Source organism: Triplophysa dalaica, chromosome 18 (genome assembly GCF_015846415.1).
Source record: "Triplophysa dalaica isolate WHDGS20190420 chromosome 18, ASM1584641v1, whole genome shotgun sequence".
NCBI classification, from domain to species: Eukaryota; Metazoa; Chordata; class Actinopteri; order Cypriniformes; family Nemacheilidae; genus Triplophysa; species Triplophysa dalaica.
Window position 1 is genome coordinate 18,029,325 of NC_079559.1, and position 24,318 is coordinate 18,053,642.

At 39.5% G+C, this 24,318-nt stretch overlaps 1 protein-coding gene across 1 annotated transcript; it reads left to right on the forward strand.

Moving 5' to 3' along the window:
* The first annotated feature begins 237 nt into the window (after nt 1-237).
* Nucleotides 238-24,256, forward strand: LOC130440121 (uncharacterized). The gene is given in 18 exon segments (XM_056773012.1): nt 238-603; nt 1,229-1,382; nt 1,490-1,619; nt 1,707-1,806; nt 1,914-2,014; nt 2,104-2,199; nt 3,082-3,186; nt 3,668-3,793; nt 4,388-4,617; nt 4,739-4,835; nt 5,057-5,199; nt 5,300-5,413; nt 12,531-12,605; nt 18,808-18,914; nt 20,507-20,635; nt 20,807-20,886; nt 20,889-20,955; nt 21,257-24,256. Coding segments are annotated over 17 exon segments (3,150 nt in total). The 5' UTR covers nt 238-603; nt 1,229-1,238; the 3' UTR covers nt 22,563-24,256.
* Nucleotides 24,257-24,318: the final 62 nt, after the last annotated feature.

Consider the following 24,318-nt stretch of genomic DNA (forward strand, 5'->3'; position numbering starts at 1 on the left):
CATTTTCCCAGTGTATAAAATGCGGTATGCTTCAAAATGGTTATTCATATAGCTTATGTAAATACGTACTTTATAATTTAACGATAAGACAAGGCAATGAACCTGTTGCTGAAAAACGAATAAAACATCTGTCACAAGCAGAAATCCTTCGCCCCTCCGCCATATTGATAGTGTAAGCCCATCTCGGGAACTAGGGTATCAAAATTGTTTCCCAACTTCTGAGTGGGAAGAGCGACATCATACGGCGTTCATGTGCAATTATTTTAACTCAGAAATTCATATTTCCGATAATTCCGAGAGCACGTGAAGGCAGCATAAATTACACTATTTGGGGAAGATATTACCCTATATCTAATGTATAAATTAGTTGCGTTTTCACGTAAAAAGTTAGCACTTACACAGGTTTTAGAAATAGTCACGTGTGTTTACAATAACAGCTATTGCAAATATTTTAAATGCAATTATTTCCGCAGTTTGTAGACAACTGCAAAAACAGGTTGATTTGAGGAAATACCACTTTAAGAAATAAATGGCGGGCTGCACGTGCGCGTTTTCCTCCGGACAACTTTCTGTTTACCTTTAAAATATCAATTGGAAACACAGGTAAGAGACAAAGATAAACGCAAACTGTTCATAGCTTTATAAGGATGTCTTACTTAACCTACACCAAAGCAGTATTTCAGTCAGTAAAGTAGAAAACTCGTCATGTTTGTAGGCGGGACATTTTTATAAATGTTGATGGTTCACAAGAGATAATGGACAACAAATATTTACTGTAATTTACGTTATAAAATGTACTGTAATACTTTCAAATTAATGTAACTTAAGGTGTTTGAAGGGATACACGTAATGTAACGTTAAACGATATTGAGACTGAAATTAACAATCATTTTAAGTTGTAAAAGCCCAGATGTGTTTTGGTAGCCGGAAAGCTAGTGAGGTGAATGTTTAGTTATAGATAAACCAAGACGACCATATTTGGGCGTCTTGGCTGCGTTTCGAACGCCGTGTAAGATACCTTTACTAGACATCCGGTTAGGCATATTTTTTTTCGAAATCACCTAAACAATCCAGTACGTCGTCTAGGTAGTTCAATCGCTGTGGAGACACCGTCTGTTAATGTACATAAACAAGACTGTGCTCTGGATTGACAGTTTTTGTGTTCCCTATGAACGCAATGAATGATTTGTGTCCCACAGTGTATTTTCTAAATCTTCATTCACCCAAGATCGAGGACCATGTTTTATTCTCAACTCTTCACCTCAAAAAGAGGAACATTAGCAAAGATCTGGCTGGCAGCACACTGGGAAAAGAAAGTAACCAAAGCATACGTGTTTGAATGTGACCTTGAGACCACCATCAAAGAAATTTTATCCCCAAAGGTAAGACTGAAATCCAGTAACTAAATGTGAGAGTGCTATTCTTATTGTATCATACATAACTGTTGTTTTCTTCCTTTTTGTGATCCACATCAATTATTAATGCACAGGTTAAAATTGGCTTGCGAACATCCAGTCACCTTCTTGTAGGAGTCGTGCGGATATACTCTAGGAAAACTAGATACCTACTTGCAGATTGCAGTGATGCATTGGTCAAAATTAAAGTGGCTTTCCGGCCAGGTGAATGCAGAAACACATATGTTGTGCAATGTTATCTAAGATCTATAGACTTCAGATACTATCTAATACTGAATTCTGTACCCACAGGACAGACAGATTTAACAGAGGATGCATTGGAGGCCACATTTAATAATATCACTTTACAAGAAGACTTCACTGACTTTGACTTCCAGTTGCCTGACCTGAAGTGGGTATATTGTTTCTTTCAATATGACAATTAATTTCTCATCATGTATATTTTTCAGATATTATGTTTTGCTACTACTTATTTCGCAAGTTATGTCTATTGCCTAGCACCATTGATGTGGCAGACCACTTCTCTTTAAACCAGTGTCGCACAGAAGACATTACTCTTAAAGAGACATTGGGGAGCAACTTTCACACTGTGGGCATAGGTAATAGCTTGGAAGAATCAAGAGAAATGATCTTTACATTTTCTGTCCCACACTGTTTATGTCTTTATTGGTTTTCCATTAATTTACAGGAGAGGAAACCAACACTTATCAAGGTCTTTTTGATCAAAGTTTCAGTGTCCAAGGCGACTGCTTTGGTGATGAAGAAATGCAGGTTGACCTCATTGGTAAAGTTTATAATTCCACTCATGACATTCACATTGTATTATCACAAAATGACTAGATGCAGTAAAATAGTCTCTGTGTGTCACCGCTGAAATATAAAATTTTATCTTATTGACACTTAATTTAATTCTTTATTTACAGTCGTGGCCAAAAGTATTGGCAGTGACATAATTTTGTGTTTGCCAAAGTTAGCTGCTTCTTTATTTGTAGATCATTTTTCCACATGTTTCTATGGTATACTGGACATCCTTAGTTCTTAAGTTTTAAAGGCGTTTATTGGCATTAACATAATAAATGCAAAGAGTCGATATTTACAGTGTTGGGCCTTGTTTATCACAACCGCCTTCCTGACTCCATCCTGTCTGGTGGCAAACATTTCTTGCCTTATTAGTGCTCTGACTTGATTACAGTTTGTGGGCTTCTGCTTATACACTGGCTTTTTGAGGATTGTTAGCATTTTAAGGACTTCAGGTTCCATCGCACCAAAGTCTATGTTTTTTTTTTATGGGTTTTTGGTAAATCGCTCAAAATAAGGTCTGTGGTAGACAAGAACTCTAAATATTTTTAATGTTATGGAAGAGTTTGGAAGAGTTGTCGGAGCCTTGGTGGTAGTGTCATTGATATCGAGGGACCTTAAGTGTAGTCTGTTTATAGCATCGTGTTAGCTATTTACTTCTGCCGATTCTGTCAAAAGTAACAAATGTTGTGTCAATTTGTAAAGATTATCTTTATAGAGGAAACGTGTAAACATCATAAACCTTTGTTAATCTTCCAAAAGTCTATGGGAACAATGGCTTTCGGTCGAAGGGAAACAAAAATACTTCACCTCTGATCCGCTCCACAGCCAAATTACTAATTTCTTTCTTTGTCTTTTTTGTGCTAAGATATTATATCAAGCAACAGTAAGGACGCTCTTGTGACTGATTTCTATTGGAACATTCCTAATGAATCACCAGCTACACCTCCTCCAACTGCTGTCAGTGTTGAAGGTAATATGTGCTATATTTATATTAGTATATTTAAACTTACATGAAATGACAGGCACATTGAGCCATTCAGTATTATCCGTGCTTTATTAATTTTGATATTTCATTCAAAGTAGGAAAGAGCTTTGCCGTAGCTCAGTGGTAAGCCCAAGGTTGGGGGTTTGATCCCAGGGGATTGCACATACTTAGAAACAAACGTATAGGATAATGCAATGTTAGTAACTTTGGATAAAAACGTCTGTCAAATGCATGAATGTAATTAGATCGAAATGGTTAGAGAAAATGTTCTAGATTGGTTCTATGTGATACATAAAGTAAAAATGTAAAGTAATGTACTTTGAAGTTACAGTAAAAGTTGTCAATGGACGTGTACAACTCTATGACTGTGAAGTCTTCTCAACAAAGCCTGTCACTATAAGTCTTACCAGTAAAATTGCCCTCTGCTTGCAACATTGTTATTTACCACAGTGTGTTCCTCTCAAAGAGCCGGTGTTTGTGAATCAAGAGGTTTCCACTTCAAAGACGGGTGTGAATAGTCCAGCCATGACTGAAACCACGTTCTTAGTGCATGCAGAGGAAGGCTTTGCCCTTGCACCTATTGTTATTATACGTGAGTGTGAACTGCTCTGGAGAATTATGTGAACAGTAATTTTTGTTCAGATTGATTTACACTGTTCATAGTTCGAGTCACAAATGTATGAGGTTTTATCTGGTCTTGAGCCTTATTTTTTATTTAAACCTGAACATAGTAAAAGAAGCTGTCTCAAACAAACAGGTCTTGAAGCCACAAGAGGGCACTGTTCACTTTAATAAGTGTAATAGGAAAGGAATATGTTTGAAATAAACTTCTAAGATCCGAAAGCAGAACTATGTATACATTGAATAATATTCTTACCTGCATGAAAAATCTTAATTTACAAACGTGCAGGATACTGTATCCTACAGTGCATTGTGCTCAAATTTGCATTAAAAGTGTGATGAATGATCTGGAAGTAATATCAACTGCATTTGCTAAATAAGTAGCAAAAATGTTGTTTTGACTCATCATTTGATTGGAATGTTGAACAAGTTCAAATGTTACAACACAATGTCCCCCTGCATGCTGCTGGTTACAATGCACTTACTTTTGAGGCCAAACTGAGAATATTTTAAGACAATGTTGCATCACAGCTTCGAGAGTTTAAACAGAAGTTTCGTTTCGCAGCATCTTTGATAAAGAAGAGTGGGAATGCGAAGAGGAAGCTGGTGGTTGATCGGTCAAAGGAGCTAACTAATGATGTCATAAGGGAGCAACTGGCTGACACTTCTGACCTTTTGACCACATTAGAGATTGCCCCACCCACTCAACAGCTCATGGAGTGGAAGGCAAATGGAGGGGTGAAGCAACTGTTCTTGTGTTTCTGCCTTCCAGTCTTGCACCCTGATTTAAAGCAGGTATCACGCATTCACTTCAGTCAGCTTCTGACCCTGCAGAGCTCTGTACACAGCTATCATTATATTGTCAGTGTGGCATTAAGGCAATGCATCATGGGAAAGCATCATTTCTTTCCTCTAGCTGTTCCCTCGTAACATGTCTCCTAGGAGACAGCGGTCTGGGGTAGAAGTGGGAGAGCAGACTGACCCCGAAGAGATGAGAGAGCAAACTAGAGAGGGTACGAAGCACAGATTTGTCACACAAATGAAACTCATATTGTTTTTTCTCCTTTTGAACACAAGAGTAGTGCCTGGGCATACTGCAGTTATGCAGTATAAATGTTTTAAAGTGACACAAGGATACGATGAAAGATTATGGAAGCAGACCGCAGTGATTTCCCTGCTAATGCTAATGCTGGTTTGTGTGTGTGTGTGTGTGTGATATTTGATTTGCATGTAGCTGACAGTGAGGACACTGCTGAGCCAGTACCGGATGAATGGAGTTTGCTGCAGGAGTCTATAGCTCCAGATATAGCAGCAGACACATCTGTAGAGCATTCTGTTAGTCATACAGAACCTCCACTCCCCTGGAACACCACTTGGGTAAGAAAAGATTTGCATCCAATGAGAAAAGCATCCTTTTCTGTAAACACATATTTCATTTGTTAGTTCCTCTTTTCACATATCTCTCTCTGTGTCGCAGGAGGAGAGTAGGATGAGAGTGTCTTATCCAGAGCCTCTTTCTGAAGACTCAGTGTTGACTCATCTATTTAGAGAGGCAAGGGAAACTCCAGTGGTGGCACAAACACGGGAGCAGGTAGTGCTTAAACACTGGCGCAAACAAATTATTTGTTATTTTTAGGTTGGACTACTGTATGTCGTTATATTGGGTTTCTAGTAAGGGTGTCATAATATACTGGTGACAATACTGGTGAATTTTAAAACCATTATTATCAATATCGTTTTAATACAACACATATTATTGAAACTATTCATCTTCTGTTTACATTTGGCTTTAAGAGCTGTGATGGTTACAGACTCTCTCTTTTTGCCTCCCTAAACTCTTTTCTATAAATACTATTTTGACTCAACTCAACGTTATATATATAAATACATATAAAATTGCGCTTTTTTACAATTTCATTGTTACAAAGCAGCTATACATGAGACATTTTGAATACAAGTAAAACAACTAAAGTCATATACCTGTAAAAACAAGAAAAAGGTGAAAACACAAAAGACAGACATACAAATGCTCCACACACACAATATGCATACATACTTACACACATCGACATAGACGCACACACGCAAACACACTCGCACACACTGACAGTGAAAGTTCACATTTAAGATAAAGGAGAGAGAGCCACAGGTCAAATATTAAACCGACTATAAATTCCTATATGCAATATTAATTATGTATTCTAAAGCAGCCCCCCCAGGCTGTGTATTGTGATTCATTGACCATGAAGAGAAACCACAAGCTATACAAAGTTTAAAATGAATTTGACTGATAGCATTAATTTGTTTTTAAAACAAATTCAGTAAAAATTGCGATAGATCAATCTCTTTGATCAATTATTTTGCTCATTATAATGATGAATGAAAAATTGAAATCGATGCCATTGGTACATTTTTGCTTTCATATAAAAGATAACAAGCATTGATTTTTTTTTTTGATTGTCTTCATGTTATTGTATTATTATTAAAGACTGCATTTGTACCAATATTTGGCCACAAGCGTTAATATGAAGATTAAGCACCAAATGTTTTTGTTTGTTGTATATTTGCTTTTAATGCTTTCAGTGTGTGATCTAAAAGTGTCAGAAAGGGTTTTCTATCAGTTCCTATCCACCAGATAACATTCGCTTACTATGGGTTGTGGCTGACCTAAATCGGCTAATGAAGGTCTTCGGGATTTCTTTAAAATTCTGTACCTGTAAAAAAAAGGAGAGCAGTGTGATTGAAGTTTGTGGAGAGAAATGAGAGACTTTTATCATAACCCCAGTGCAACGCAGCACATGTGTTTTTTCAGGTTTCAGCCTGATGCAGTTCTCATTTTCCCGTCCTGCTCCGCATTATTTACATAGCTAATGCATTTGTGCCTGTTTGTGCGCCCATGGGCATGCTGGTCTAAAAAAGAGGTGTGCTCAGGCGCACTTGTTAGCGCGTTGCTATTTTGCAGTATTTGTTTTGTAAAGTTTAATAAAGTCAGAAAATGCACCTAAGGGGAGACGGAGACCTCGGCGCAACTACATTCTGCTTATAACTCAAAGAGGAACGCGCAGCAGCACACAAACATGCCAAATATTAAAAATAAATGGATTATGTTGTAAAAGATTATTATTGTGTACATAAAGAAAGATAAAAAATTTGGCTTGTCCTGTAGATGGTCTGCTCGCGTGCTTTAACCTCACTCACAAGCAGATGCATTTCCTCTCTGGAGAAGCGTCCAGTCTTTGCTCTTGCAAATTCCGCCTTGTAAATAGCAAATCCGCAATGGCGTGAGCCTAACTGCCTCTTAAAAGGAATGAGAGATGAGACTCTGATTGGCTTACTGCACGGTTCTGCCAAAACACACCCATGACTCATTAAAAGAATAGGGACAACCCTTTAAGACCATGCGCCTAGCGTGCCGACCACTTTTCCCATCATTAAACTAGCAAAAGTGGATTCAGACACGCCTTAAGTGCACTTGGGCCTTGCACTTTAGACCATGTGCTTAGATCATTACAAAAGGGACCTTTAATGAGATACCAGTGGAATAATTAATTTGATATTGTGTAAAAGGTTGTGAAGGAGAATGAGGGGGTAAGCGATTTACTGCCCTTTTGAGGAGGCAATACAAGACCCCACTTGTTTGCTGAATGCAGAGTTCTTGATGTGGTGTAGGTGCAGATCCAGTGAAAGTCCTCTACGAAAGTATTAGTGACTTCAACCTGATACGAGCTTCAACCGACAGCCAGTGAAGAGATATGAAAAGGGGTGTCACATGAGCCCTTTTGGGCTCTTGGAAGACGAGGCTTGCTACTGCATTCTGAACCAGCTGGAGGGGTTTATAGCCTTTGCAGGAACACCAGCAAGGAGAGCATTGCAGTTGTCCAACCTAGAGATTACAAGAGCCTGGGAAAGGAGTTGTGCCGCATAGTCAGTGAGACCTTTCTAATGTTAAATAAGGCATATCGGCAGGACAGCTGGTCATCAAACATGACTCTGAGGTTCGTGGCTGTTTTTGAAGGAGTGATTGTTTTATTACCAAGTTCAATGGTAAGATCGTGTTGCACCCTGGCGTGTGCCGGAAATACATGTAGTTCTGTCTTGGGAGGGTTCAGCTGGAGGTGATGCTCTTTCATCCAAGCTGAGATGTCTTCTAGGCAGGCTGTAATGCGAGCTGCTACAGTGGTATCGTCTGGGTGAAATGAGATGTAAATCTGGGTGTCGTCTGCAAAAGTGTGATAGGAGAAGCCGTGTGTCCTACTTAAATGTTAAGAAACTTATGTTCTCAACCAGTTTAGCCATGTGTGTTTATACAAAAAATAAACTTTGTCCTTTCAAAAGTTATATTGCGTTTCATTTGCTATTGAGTTGGTTTGTGCGATTTTGGTTAGACAGCTTTAAAAAATGTCATTTGATTTCCCGTAAGGGAACATCCATGTTCCCTGGTTTTAGGTTGCATTTTGTGACTTTTTAAAGCACTGAAAGGATTTCGCGAATGAGTCTGAGACAGCCTTTTGAAATGGCAGACTCTGATCAGTGCCCAGATTGCTAAAAAAAGGAAAGATTTTCCACCATTGGCTGAATCGTTCTCGTTGCTTAATTGTTCAGATCCAGGCCAGACGGTACGTAAATGGTTTCATTTTCCACTGCATTGCTGATTATGGAAATCTATAGAATGTAAACACAAATGCATCACGTGCTTCCTGGTAACACAAGAGACTGAGGAATCATGCTTAAAACTCACATCAGATCACATATTTTTTATATAGTTTATATAGTTTGGTGCAATAGTGGAAAAGCGTTCAAGGAAGCTGATTAAGTTTTACCCCTAGTAATCATAAATGAATACATCGATTAGCTTGTTCAGATGTGTTTGATTAGGGTTGGAGCTAAACTCTGCAGGACGGTGGCTCTCTTGGCCTGAACTTGCCTAATCGTTATGTAAACTAATGCATCAACAAATGTTAACAAATACAATCTTATTATAAGGCATTACCGAAATTGCGTCTGTAAGATGTTGAAAAATGTGTGAGAAAATAAGAACCACCAACCATCCACTGGCCCAATGGCGGAGTCCAAGTGCCATAGCGAAGGCATGCGCGCGTTCTGTCTTTCCAGCGCTCTGGCTTGTTACAGTTAACATTCTTTTAGCATTGCGTAATTTATCTGACTCCAAAAGATAAAAAGGAAACCTTGTTGAATGATATTTTTTGTATTGATTATTATGCGTGATAATAATCCTGCAATTTGGGTCATTGTTTGATCATCCCGCTTTACTCTAAACTATATTCACTCATCCGATTCTCATTTCGCTTAGAGTCTCGCGCCGGCCATTTGTACGCGGATCTCACAGTCACAAACTCAAGACCGCTAGTTTAAGACCAGTACCATTTAGGTGGCTGCCCCCTGCAACTCACTGCTAAACGCACCTTTTTTGGACAGCCTAGATTATTAACACCTAATCACAAGCAACAATTATTTTCAGCCATAGGTCATGACAACTCCACGGCGATAGATAGACCAATCTTACCTTCTGTAATGGCAGCTTTATATAATCATGCCATGGTTTCCCATGTACACTTAACTGGAATAATATTACTGTAACCAGAGTCAGTATCTCTCAAATTCTCAGCTGGTGTGTCTTTGCCATCTAGACAGGATTCTAGTCCGTTACTAACCTGGGGGGGGGGGGATTTGCGGTAACAAGGATGTAACGGGATACAATATAATTATTATACTGAATACATAATATAAGAACGTGTCTATAAATTCAGAATACTGCAGAGCAATTTCAAACATGACAATTTATAAGTCAAGTAAATGTTTCTTGCCAAATACAATTCAATTCAATTCAGAGAATACGAAAACAAAACATCAAATCCTCACAGATTAGTCTACGAGTCTAAAACGCATACCTGACAATAGAAAAATATGCGATCGGAAAAAAACGCAGTCTGAAGGCACACAGCACCATGGGGTTCATCATAGTAAGAATTCCCCAGAACATTTTGACAGCTTCCCTTAAATAAAATTTACATTGTAAACGACTCTGTCCTGGATCTGATCAGGCCACAAATGGGCATTTGCATGAAGACACAACCTCAACAGTGAGCAGAATGTCTTTAAACCCTCAAACCTATGTTATGATCTGCTCTACTGCTGTGGATATGAGACCATTATACCAATTCATTTCAAATGATACCAAATATGCATATGAAGATTCTTTGTTCATGTAAGATATGGTATTTGTTAAATCCAGTTCATGGGTGAGCGTTGAATTGCTCTGAGTTCAGTTGGAGACAGATGAGAGGGGGAGAAGATAACAGATGTAAAGGTGTGAGTTGGTAATCATCATTAATTGTTATATGGTGTCTGAGATGAAGATGCAAACCCTGTGGGGAGTTCATTGTATTGGATGAAGTTCTATGTTTCCTGGGATATGGTGCTCTTTTGGTTTAGACACCTTGGCCTTGTGCCTTTACAGGTCTATATATGCAAATAATAAATCTGTTCCACTTTTCTAGAGCAACCTTTCAACAGGTACTAATGCTTGCTTTTAGTATAACCACTGACTTCAGCGATGAGTGATACATGTGGCACCATAACAGGTGACACAAAATCACTGCCTAAACCCTTACTTTTACTATTCTGTTATGATCATGATCTATCCCCAACCACACCTACTACTATTTTTGGCTCCTCCTTTCAGGGGTCGCCACAGCAAATAATCTGCTGTGTAGGAGGGTGTGAAATATGCCAGTGCAGATCCAGTGATAGTCCTGTAGGCAACCATTAGTGACTTGAATCGATACGGGCTTCAACCGGTAGCCAGTGGAGAGAGAGGAAAATGGGTATCGCATGAGCCCATTCTGAACCAGCTGGAGTGAGTTGACAGCCTTTGCAGGAAGACCAGCAAGGAAAGAATTGCAGTAGTCCACCTTTGAGATTACCAGGGCCTGGACAATGAGTTGTGCCACATGCTCAGTGAGATAGAGTCTAACATTTCTGATGTTGAAAAAGGCATATCGGCATGACCGCGTTGTCTTTGCAAGGTGATCATTGAGCGACAGCTGTTCATCAAATATGTTTCTGTGGTTCCTGGCTGTTTTGGAAAGAAAATCACTCCTAACACTCTTCTCCGAAAAAATTGTCCGTAGGGTGTGAGTGCGTGAGTGAGTGTGTGTGTGTGCCCTGCGATGGGTTGGCACTCCATCCAGGGTGTATCCTGCCTTGATGCCCGATGACTCCTGAGATAGGCACAGGCTCCCCGTGACCCGAGGTAGTTCGGATAAGCGGTAGAAAATGGAATGGAATGGAACACTCTTCTCCACCCTCACCACCCTGCCTGAACTCTCGTCTTCACCTCCATTCCAACCTCCCCATTGCTCTGAACAGTTGACCCCAAATATTTAAATTCCGATACCTTTTTCTCCCCAACCACGCCCAAACAACCTTTAAAAGGAATAATTGATGATGTGCCATTGAAATAGTAGAAAATAATGCACACCCGAGGTGGTAACAGGGGTGAGCGCATATTCAGCAGCTCTGATAGTAGAAAATATATAACTTTAAACCAGCTCTTAGGAAGGGAATGCTTGACCCTGTGTTTTCTGTGCTAGCTGCGGTTCTAACAGTGGCATATTAAAGTATTAAAATGTTTGCCACATTTACTACTTCCCCAGACATAATTTTGCCTTTAATCTTTTGATGAATTCCACATTTCTAAGTCACTTTGAATAAAATGGGAAATAAATAAACAATTTGGATTCTTTGCTCTTAAGACATACTAGTAGAATAATTTTATTTCTTTGTAGGTTCATGACATATTTGAATTTTAAATGATTCTTCTTTTGTAAGAATGTATTTTGTTAATAATAGAGTAAAATATCAATTTGGTCAATTAAAACTTTTTGGGCTCTATCTTAACAACTATAGCACATGGTCTAAAGTGCAGGGCGTGTTCGAATCCCCTTTTGCTAGTTTAAGGACGGGAAAACTGAAGCGCCCCAGGGGCATGATCTTAAAGGGTTGTCCCTTTTCTCCTAATGAGTCATGGGTGTGTTTGGGCAAACGCGCAGTAAACCAATCAGAGTCTCATCTCTCATCCCCTTTATGAGCCAGTTGCGCACACACCATGGCGGATTCGCTTGTTTACACAGTGGGATTTACAAGAGAAGAGACTGGTCACTTCGCTGAGGTTAAAGCAGACCATCAACAGGTCATCTGGATTTTTTTCATTATGTACACAATTATAATCTTTCACATTGTAATCCATTTATTTTTAATATTTGGCATATTTGTGTGCTGCCACGTGTCCCTCTGTGTGTAAGAAGGCAGAACTTACACGCACTGTGCACCCGGCTATAGGCGCATATTACTGGCTAGTTAAGTAACCAGAAACATATTACCCAATTGACTTTAGCGCAGGTCTCAGTCGGTTTTCATGTCTATTTCAGTTGGCTCAAAATAGCAACGTGCCAACAAGGCGCCTAAACAATACGCTTAAACAACGTGGCGCAGGACATGAAAATGAAAACTGCTTTGGGCTTAAACTAGCAAAAAACACTTGCGTTGCTCGGCTTCCGCTTGGCACCGAGTGTATGATAGACCTGGTATGTGATGCATTACAGTAATACTGTAAATGATAAAACTACCATAAAGTTATTGAGAAAAAAATCCTGGTCTCATCTATTTCTATGCCTATGTCACTGTAGTCTTTAATGGACAATCAGGATGTGGAGGACAAGAGAATGACCATTCAGGCACGCAAACTTCTCCAAATGCTCAAGGTAAGATGTGAACAAACATCACTCAACAGGCATCACTGCTATGTTGATATTCATCAGACCTGACATGTCGAGCAGCTATTGATGCTGAATTAGTGTAAGAATGGGTAATTGGGAGAGTGGGAACATATGGGTGGGTTCACAGCAGAAAGATATAAGGGGCCAAAAGGCCCTTTTCACAATGACGTCACTTAACTTCCGACCTTTTCGCAACGCAGTGTATCATGACATCCGTCTTGCAACAAACAAAAAGAAGAACTTCTGTTTTTCCGGCAGGCTGGAATTTCACAATAGTGAAAGAAAAACTGACAGAACACTTATTCAAGTACTTATCCTAGCACCTTCGCTAACACAAAAACAAAACACTTATCTTCATAATCAAACAGGTATTGTTCAACAAAGTATTTGTATCCTTTATCTAGCTTTGATCTTGTCATGAGTTGAAATTTGTCTGCAAGATGTTGTACATCATCTAGCCGTATTTGTGGCAGCTGTACAAGAGACTTGGTAAACTCCATTCTGAGGCGCTAGCGGAAGTAACGATACAATGCTTCGCGGCAAAACGGAAAATGCATGACGTCATGTGAAAGGGGCCTATTAACACGTGACACAGTGGCAGAGCCAAGTCGGTTTTTTTTGTTTGTTTATGTGTTGATTCATGTTAATGTTCATGTGGCAAAAGAAAAAGTATGTGAACCCTTTGGGCTTACTTGGATTTCTTCATAAATTGGTCATAAAATGTGTTCTGATCTTCATCTAAGTCACAACAATAGAGAAACACCGTCTAATACCTATACGGCACAAACATTATACGTTTTCATGTTTTTATTGAACACAACATGTAAACATTCATAGTGCAGGGTGGAAAAAGTTTGTGAAACCCTAGGCTAATGACTTCTCCAAGAGCTAATTGGAGCCAGGAGTCAGCCAACCTGGGGTCCAATCAATGTGATGAGATTGGATGTGTTGATTAAAGCTGGCCTGTCCAATATAAAACAAACACCAGTTTTGAGTTTGCTGTTCTGAAGAAGCGTTGTGTGATGTGAACCATGCCTCGCACAAACGAGCTCTCAGAAGACCTAGGATCAAGAATTGTTGACTTACATAAAGCTGGAAAGGGCTACAAAAGTATATCTAAAAGCCTTGATGTCCATGTGTCCACAGTAAGACAGATTGTCTACAAATGGAGAAAGTTCAGCACTGTTGCTACACTCCCTAGGCGTGGTCGTCCTTTAAAGATGACTGCAAGAGCACAGCGCAGAATGCTCAATGAGGTGAAGAAGAATCCTAGAGTGTCAGCTAAACACTTACAGAAATCTCTGGCACATGCTAACATTTTTGTTGACAAATCTACAATAAGGAAAACATTAAACAAGAATGGACTTCATGGGAGGACACCACGGAGGAAGCCACTGCTGTCCAAAAAAAACATTGCAGCACGTTTGAAGTTTGCAAAAGAGCACCTGGATGTTCCACAGCACTACTGGCAAAACATTCTGTGGACAGATGAAACCAAAATTGAGTTGTTTGGAAAGAACACACAACGCTATGTGTGGAGAACAAAAGGCACAGCACACCAACATCAAAACCTCATCCCAACTGTGAAATATGGTGGAGGGGGCATCATGGTTTGGGGCTGCTTTGCTGCCTCAGGCCCTGGACGGATTACTGTCATCGATGGAAATATGAATTCCAAAGTTTATCAAGACATTTTGCAGGAAAACTTAAGACCATCTGTCCGCCAACTGAAGCTTAACAGAGGATGGACGATGCAACAGGACAACGACCCAAAAGCATAGAAGTAAATCAACAACAGAATGGCTTCAACAGAAGAAAATACGCCTTCTGGAGTGGCCCAGTCAGAGTCCTGACCTCAACCCGATTGAGATGCTGTGGCATGACCTCAAGAGAGCGATTCACACCAGACATCCCAAGAATATTGCTGAACTGAAACACTTTTGTAAAGAGTAATGGTCCAAAATTTCTCCTGACCGTTGTGCAGGTCTGATCTGCAACTATATGAAACGTTTGGTTGAGGTTATTGCTGCCAAAGGGGGTCAACCAGTTATTAAACCCAAAGGTTCACATACTTTTTCCACCCTGCACTGTGAATGTTTACATGTTGTGTTCAATAAAAACATGAAAACATATAATGTTTGTGCGGTATTAGTTTGAGCAGACTGTGTTTCTCTATTGTTGTGACTTAGATGAAGATCAGAACACATTTTATGACCAATTTATGAAGAAATCCAAGTAAGCCCAAAGGGTTCACATACTTTTTCTTTCAACTGTACAATTAATTTTAAAATGCTGGAAAGGGGAAGATAGTCTTTAGTACACTCTGAAAAGCATTTCATGCATGGGTTGTATATCTAATAAACCAATGCAAGACAGGCGTCTTCGGCTGTGATTTTTCAGCGCTTACCAGCAGCATTAATACTGCTGTATTCAGTTAAAAAAAAGTTTTTGCGTTTTTATTAATTTTCTTGCACTGTATGTCTCCAGCATTGGTAAACTTGCTGCCGTGATAGTTTACGTTTACTGGTGATAGGGACACCACGACCTTGTGCAAGACAAACCTGAACTTACAAAAATGAATTAAAATACAAAAGATATTTCAATGACCATTTGCTGTTTGTGGCATGTAAAGTGTCTGTGTGTTGTTTACTACCCTTAGACACAAAACTGCTCTCCCGATGCCACTTACAGCCTTCATGCTATGTGTGAGAGAGGTAGTCGTTCCTATGTAGCAGCAATATTCTTCTGCCTACTGGTGTTAAAGAAGCAACAGGCACTGAACCTGCTCCAGAGCGTCCCGTACAGTGACATAACAGCCACACCCGGGCCCTTCTTTCACTCCCTGTAAAACAAGCTGTCTGTTTCTGAGTTATCAGGAGCCAAACTTAATGTGAAGTTTAAAAGGTTCATAAGAACACATGTTGTTTTTATCCCTGTTCATGGTTCAAAGCACATTGCTCACCTGTTTTGATAGATTTGTGGAGAAATATTCATCGATTAAAAAGACCTTCTAAAGATTAAATGAAATCCAGAAAAGTAGAGAAATAGATATTTGTCTCCTGGGTTATTTTTATGTGTATAGTGTTTCTTAAATAAAACAAAGTAATATTTGTATTTAAGGTCCTTTGTATGTTTTATGACCTGGGCTTCACCCAGTACTGTATAGCAGAAGGTACTGTTTTTGATCAGATCCATATAAGTTTGCCCATCAGTACGTTTGTTTTAGTGTAGCTAATTTATTGAAAAAAACATTCTGCAATTGAATTTAGTTTAAAAAATGATTGTTCCTTAAAAGTGTTTTATGATTGACTTTGTTTTCATAATTTGATTGTGAAAGGCGTGGTTACCTGCATTTTTTGACACAACTATACATTATGTATGTATAAATAAAAATGAATATTAAAAGGGCAAAGTTCTGTTATGTATTATATTTCTTTATTTAAGGGAATTACATATGCTATGTTTGTAACCGCTTGTTTGTTGTATAAATTGCTTCTTCGTTCGATGTAGACTTTTTATGGGCTCTCTGTACCTTTAAGAATTGTCTTTACATCATCGCGCAGACGCATCCGTCTGTTTCTGCAGGGCCCGTCTGCGCTCTCATCAGCAGCATCCGTACATGTACCCACCAGCCCAACATGTCGTCGCGTACAGGGCCACCCCACATCCATGAACAAACTTCACCGAGATACTGCAGCGGAGCATTGACGTAAATTCACGATGTACTGTAAGTGAACTGTATCCCTGTTTTGATCCCGTTTTATTATATCGTGAAACGTCATAAAGTCGACTCTCATATAACTGGTGCATTATGCATGTAATTAGAATGATGCTGTAGACTAATTATTAATATTTATCAAACACAATACAGTTACTGTGTTATGATTTTATTATATGATATGACGACTGTTCAAACGAGAGGTGAGCGACGCACTGTTGCAGAGTTTTAGCGTAAGACAGACGAAGTGCTGATATCAGATGCTGTTGTGTCATACAGTCTGTGCCCTTTACTGGACGAGGACGATACACCCGCAACAAATGGGGTCTGGTGACGTCATACGCCGAATTGAAAGAAGTGCACTTTTGAATGTAGATTAAATCACATTCTTTTGATGGCCTATCTAGTATATTGTATAATATTGGGGTCTATGGATTTAATGACTTTAATCAACTGTGTAAGCATATGGAGAAAACATGAACTCCACATAACTCCAAAACTTGTATAGTCCTATACTATTGGCTTCCTAATGTAACATAAGGAGCAGCCTATTATTTAAATTTGAAGAGTTTGGTCCCAAAATGACATAATTCCAAAATCATATTTTTTATTATGTTATCGTGTTTTTATTGTGTTAGTTAGCTGTATTTTTTTAGTTATTATGGCTTAAATCAAAAGAAACCAACTGCAACTGTTTGATTGATATTAATTGGAATGCACAATAAAAAACATGATTTTTAAAAAAATAAAAAACTGAGTTCTCATTTGGAACCAAACTCTTCTTTTATTTGAGCCGTTTCTTCTGTTTTGTGATGTCTTTTGTGATACTTTTGAAAATAATTTGATTCAGTAATTTGATTAATTTATTATTTATTCATTTGCAGTATCTGGCATAAATGAATGACACACATTTTAATATGGTTTTGTTGTTATTGGTAGCGTAGTTCAAGATAAACACTTGTTTGCTTTTGTGGTAGATGCGCGAGTTGTTTTAAATTCACTTGAACTGAACCCTTTTTCTGATTGTACATACTCCATGTAAAAGCAGCCTTTTGACAGACTGTGAAGAATTCTTGAGAAAATTACAAATCTGGATAGATTATGCTCAATTGTGGGCAGAATTTTCCCGTTCCATTGACCTCGAATTAACTGCTAACAGGTGCAACACACTGTCACTAATAAAGGCTCAGAACAACAATATAATTTTCCCAGATGTCAAATGAAAAAACATTGACAGCCAATCAATATTCCTAAGAAATTTAAGAGCTCATGGATATCAAATCTAAGATTGCAGCAAATGAGCTTGAAATCAACATAACATTATTGTGCGCTTGTACTTATCTGTGAACAGGCCTTAACACTTGAAAGATGCTTGAAACTCTGTTTGCACTGGCTTTGACATGAATGTTGGTATTTCGTCAGTGCACCCTCACACACTCATGACACTGTTTTGTTTACTAAAGAGACAGACAGTTCATGTTTGTAATGTGTGTGAATAGCTCAGTGTATAAGAATTTGTCAGCTGCTTCGTGTCTTTGTTTAGTTTATTTTGTTGATTGTTTTGACTGAATAGTATACAGAAGAATTTCTTTTCGTGAGTCGTGAGATTTTCTGTAGCTCAGTGATAAGAGCATTGCGTTAACAATGCAAGGTCGTGTGTTCGAACCCAGGGGATTGCACATAATTATAGGAAAATGCAATGTAAGTCACTTTGGATAAAGGCGTCTGCCAAATACATCAATATAAATATATATATATAATATAAATATAAGAAGAATTTAACATTTTAAATACAAAATTATTTATTTTAACACTTACACCGTGTCTACACCGGACGCATCACTACATGACAAACGACATTAGAAACGCATTAGAACACATTATAATTAAAAATGTTGTCCGAACCGGACGCGCAGGTTGTCGTTTCGCGTCGCGCATGTCGCGTCCGGTGTAGACACATGTTAAATTGTTGATACATGAAAAGAAAAAATGTATGCACCCTCAGTTTTCTGAAGGAACATTCTTTTGTAGTGTTATGTTGCTTTTTGTCTGTTCCCTAGGATGTTATTATTAATGGGGTCATATTGTGCGAATACGTGTTTTTCTGTGTCTTTGGTGTGTTATAAGTTGCCCCTGCATGCCCCTGATGTTCCAAATATGGTAAGAGGTGTCACATTTCAATCACACGCTTGCAATATTCGACCAATCACTACGCACTGGTTTACTGGCACATAGCACACCTCGCTTTTCAGATCGATTAAATTAAAAAAATCTGTGCATTTCAGAGAGGCGGGGCAAAGAGGAGATACAAACATGGACGGCATATGGAAAATACTGTGTTTTTAACCTTAAATCGTGTATACACATTGCATTACATCTTAAACAAATGATTATATTATTTTAAGCCGTGTCATATGACCCCTTTAAAATTTCACGTTATATTAAAATAAATTTGGCTTCGTGTTTTAGAGATATTTGTCCTGTGGAATCCCTGCATCTTTGGAGATAGACTGTGTAAGGCAGTACATACCCATGTCCCTCACGTCTAGCAGAAGGCCATCTGCTGGTTCTCGCAGGTAATGCTACTTTTCCAAGTGTTCCAATTGAATATTTGAATACATAAGAAGATGCATATCTTAATTAGCCACTTTAGATCTGATTGGATGTAAAGGGTCGACTTTGAATAAAAAAATCACACTATAAACAAAGTATTAATACTAATATTTTTCATTTATTTTGTATCCTTCCTTATAGACTGTAAGTAATCTTGTTTTATGCTCTTTTAAATGTTTGTTTTACATAACAGAGGCTTGATGAATTATAGCTTGACAGACTCAAATGCAGGATGACTGGACATGTCACGAAAATACGTTTCCCAACATCTTGATACAGGGGTGCCTCAGTGCTCAGTGCCTGGGGCGTTGCTCTTTTCTGTATACATGACATCCCTTGGCTCTCTCATTTGGAAACATGACTTTTCCTAGCACTGCTATGCGGATGATACACAATCCCACCTGTAATTTCTGTTTGACAATCAGAATGTTTTGCATGCATTCATGCCTGTGCAACATTTCGCTCTGGATGAAGGACCATCACCTGCAGCTGAACCTTGCAAAAACAGAATTGCTCATCCAACCCTAAACTACATCACAACTTCTCCATTCAACTGGGCTCGTCGACCATCACATCTTCCAGAACGGCCAGAAACCAGGGAGTGCTGATCGATGATTAGCTAAACTTCACAGATCCGGTTGCCAGCCCCACTCGGTCCTGTAGATTCATCCTCTACATACAATATCAGGAAAATTAGACCTTTCATATCGGAGCATGCTACGCAGGTCCTAGTCCAGGCTCTTGTTATGTCCAGATTGGAATATTGCTATGCGCTACTAGCTGGACTTCCTACTTGCATGACCAAACCTCTACAGATGATCCAGAATGCAGCAGCAAGAGTGGTCTTCAATGAACCGAAGAGAGCACATGTCACTCCTCTCTTCATGAAGTTAGATTGGCTCCCTATAGTCGCTCGCATCAAATTCAAGACTCTGCTCCTGGCCTACAAGACCACCACTGGTTTGGCACCCCCTTATCTTCATTCACTTATGTAGAATTATGTACCCGCTAGATCATTATGCTCTGCAAACGAACGACGTCTTGTGGTGCCATCCCAAAAAGATAAAAAATTGCTCTCACGAACCTTCTCTGGATCGGTTCCACATTCCACATCCACATTCCGGAATGATGATTCTGTTGCCATCTTTAAGAATCGGCTGAAAAGACATATCTTCCGTCAGCACCTGACCGATCAATTCTGATTTCTATGTTTTCTAAAAAATAAAAAAAGCATGATTGGATAAACTAAACTTGGCTCTGTACACTGTAGTAGGCTTTGGGAGAGATGTTTTTATGGCATCTTTTGCTTTTTGTTGTTCTAAAGTTTGACCCAATTGCTTCCATTGTTTACCCAACTTGTAAGTCGCTTTGGATAAAAGCGTCTGCTAAATGACTAAATGTAAATGTAAATGTTACGAAATGGCATTCACTGTATTCATTGTGATAGTTTGTGTTCCTTTTAGAAACGGCAGGTGTTTAGTTTGCAAGGCCTCGCTGACAGTATGTGTGACATTGGACATCATAGCTCAGTTGTCAATGTGTGTTTATATCATAGAAGGCCTGCTGCCCCGAGCAGCGCTCGTCACTCACATGGGGACTCGCCTCTCCGTAGCAGTTATTCAACATCACCCTGCAAATGTACAGAGAGCAATACTGCAACACGTTCCAATCCAACCACACCACGGTAAGCTGGGCACACACACACACTAAAAGGCAGATAAGATTTATGTCTTCAGGGTAATGTTTATATTTGAGGCTTGGCTTTACATTTTTTGTTTTTCATGTTACTTTTATGGCCTTATCCGACACAAACCTGTTGCTAATGAGGTCACTTTGGTGTTTTGTTTTGCACCAGACGGCAAGTGAAGTATGCAGCCTGTAGTGAGAATCACGGCATCCGTCCGCCTGCCCCTGAGCAGTATCTCACCCCCCTACAGCGAAGGAAGTGTGTATTCGTCACTTACGAGCTCGGCTGAAAGATAATGTGGAAAGGCTTCAGGACCGGTCAGTAATGTTACAATGTCTCGGCAATGCTACACATATGCACAAATGCCTATAATAACTATAATACATGCCAGCCTCTCATGAGTCATATATTTTTAGAATTTCTGAATTAATATAACAGCGACCATGGTCTTTCCAATTTATCATTATTTCAAAGATTATTTTTTAAATGATCCCCTTTACAATCTTCTATGAATAATTAATTAATGTATTCATATAATTTCAGATTATTTTATCATTCTCGATCAAATTTAGGGACCCTACGATTTGTTTGTTTATATCTGTTTTCGTACATGCCCAGAGACTCTGAGATTGAGGATTTGCGGATGCGACTGACTCAGATGCAGGATGATTGGATTGAGGAGGAATGTCATCGCGTAGAGGCCCAGCTGGCCCTGAAAGAGGCGCGGATGGAGATCCGGCAGCTTCAGCAGGCCGTGGACACAGTTAGGTCCAATCTAGGTGTCCCTGAGTCAGAACAACAGGACTGTAAGTCTGAAAGTCTCCGTGCAGGTAGTATAGGGCCACGAATTGGGGCATCTAGGTCTTGTGGCTGCTCTCCAGCCCACACTATGAGTCACAGTGCCACTTTTACCAGGCTAAGTAGCGAGACATCACCTGGCACCACAGACCGTAATGGAAATGTGCATTCTAGACGCTACATTCCCGCCAACAGAGGGGCAATGACGTTACCTAGAGGTGATGGCCGCACTCATCTTCTTCTGGAAGCCGCTTTGCTGCATGAGCAACTGCCACATGCACAAATATGCCCTGTGTTGTCACGATCCTCCACCTGTGAGAGATTGTGCGGCGGAGAGTCAATCTTGCCGGTTAGTCGATCTTGCCATGCAGTGAACAACAACTGCAGCTGTGGTCCACATAGCTACCTCCCACATCACCATCTATTTCTGCACCTCCCACAAGAGGAAGCACCTCCTCCTCCCCCACCACCAGCGCCCCCTAGTGCATCAGAGGTAGGTGACAAGCCAGGGTACCGTTCACAGGCGTGCAGTCCCACCATAACCTGGATCTCCGAAGAGGGCAGAGGCGAGGAGCTGAGCATCATCACTTCAGCAACCTGCGCACCAGATGTTACCCTAGCGGAGCTGCATGTGTTTTCGCCATCATCTGCGGCTACTTCACCTGCTCAGATATCTTACGCTACCGAACCTTTGCCACTTGACAACACGGTTGAATTTACATTATTGACAACAACGCCTATGGTGTTGACCAAACCACAGGTTCACCAGCCCTGCCCCAGATCTTCACCGCTTGCAGAATCACCAACACAGGAAGCAGTGCTAATTACGGTCAATGATGAAAATGAAGTGGGTGGAGCTTGTGCCGCAGAGGAGGAGGCTGAACCCACTTCTCCTAAGAGGAGCCACTGGAGCCGTTACTTCCTAATTGATCTGTTAGCGGTAGCTGTTCCTGTAGTTCCCACATTGGCATGGTTTTGCCGAGGGGCAAGGAATGAAGGCATGCCCATGTACAACATGGGCTCCCTGCTGCGCGGCTGCTGCGCCGTTGCATTGCATTCTCTAAGGCGGGTTGGCATCAGCTCTGATTCTAGCCCCTCAGGAACAGGAAGAGCAAGACCTATTTGAAAACTTTTGTTTTGCCATACTATCAAAAGAGAACTTAATTTTGACTCTTTTTCCTTGTCTGTGTCTCCCATTAGCTAAATAATTTTGAACCAAAAAGGCCTCCATCCATTAAACCAGTGCTTGTTTGAGACAGGATCTGGGACTGTGGACCATATTTGCACAAACATTTACTTGTTTAATGGCTCTTGCTCATTTCCACCATTTGTTTTACCTTTTCCTTCTGGTTCCTTTCTTATCTGCTGGATTTCCCCTCATTCTAGGTTGAAACTAACCAGACAAAACAGAGCCAAATAAAACTGAAAGCAGCAATAAGGTAAAACTCTAAGCTGAGCTGAGAATGTACAGAAACTCTACCAAATATATATTTTTAGGCCTTTAAAACAAATAGGGAAGTCAAAGAGTTCTTTGAATTTTTTTGCACATTTCCATCGCATTTGCCTTGGAGTTTACTTCACTCTACTTTTTTAATTGTCGTATTGAGGTATATTTGATTCTAACCTTAAGTGGGTCAGACCGTGGTTCAATTTCAGAAAAAGGACATTTCAGATCGTCAAGGCTGGACTTCCACATTTTAAACTTTTACATACTCATTACCAGTATTCTCTGTATGACATTAGAACTACAACAATGTTTTTAGAGTACTGAAAAGAAAAAAAACTAAGGTCAATAGGTGTCTTGCATCTTGCTGTCCTGAAAGAAATGCTTTACTTAGTGCATTGAATATAATTCTTGTGAATCACAATTCTGTGTGATTCTTTTGTTTCAGTCTCGAGCTTCTTTTTTTTATGTGCTCAACTGTGCTGCTTAAGCAGAATTGTAAAACTGCTTGATGTCAATTTCCATATGATTAACATGGTTCATTGAATTGTAGAAAATTGTTTCAATGTCCAATTTCATTGATAAAACTTTTAAAGGTAACGATTTAAGATTTTAATCAGTTTAGCCGGCTGTTGTTCAAACGATGATCTCAGGTGGCACTCAGGTGAACAGTACATAGAGAATGCACAATGAACGGAAACTCATGACAAAAGACCCATTCATTAGCAAAGGTTTGTATCAACATTGATATTAATTGCTGCATGCATCCATCCAAATTTTAGCTATATTTAAGTCAACTACTTATGCAATGGTGTAATACATTTCTAAACTAGTGTATTAGTGCTTTCCTGTAGCACAGTGGTAAAAGCACTGAGTTAACACAAGGTTGTGGGTTCGATCCTGGGGATTGCAAATACCTATGTAAAATGTATAGGATAAAGCAATGTAAGTCGCTTTGGATAAAAGCGTCTGCCAAATGCCTAAATGTAAATGTATTAAGAGGTAACAAAAAATTGTAAAAATGGCTAATCATGGCAATGGTAGAAGGGCTGCTGTAAGATGCATGTTAGCACAACTCCTAGTAGCCTAGTTAGAAAAACGTATTTTCGATTGACATTTGGATGATCGTTTATCTTGATTTGATGATGCAGTTCAATATACGGTGATTGTGAAATTTGATTACCCAATTCACTCCTTGAAAATGAAGTGATTCATTAAAATGACAAGACAACTCAAAATGTTGCTTTTGTTTTTCATTTAGTGCCTGAACTAGGCACAAAACGGAAAATGTTGTTTGATACCAATAAATTACAGAAATCACTTCGTCATTCTCATTTGGATGAAGACCAATGAGATTCCAGGGTGGACAGGGATACTCAGAATGTTGCCACAAAATAAAAGCCAGAGTTTTTAAATCATCCTGTTGTTCACTTGACAA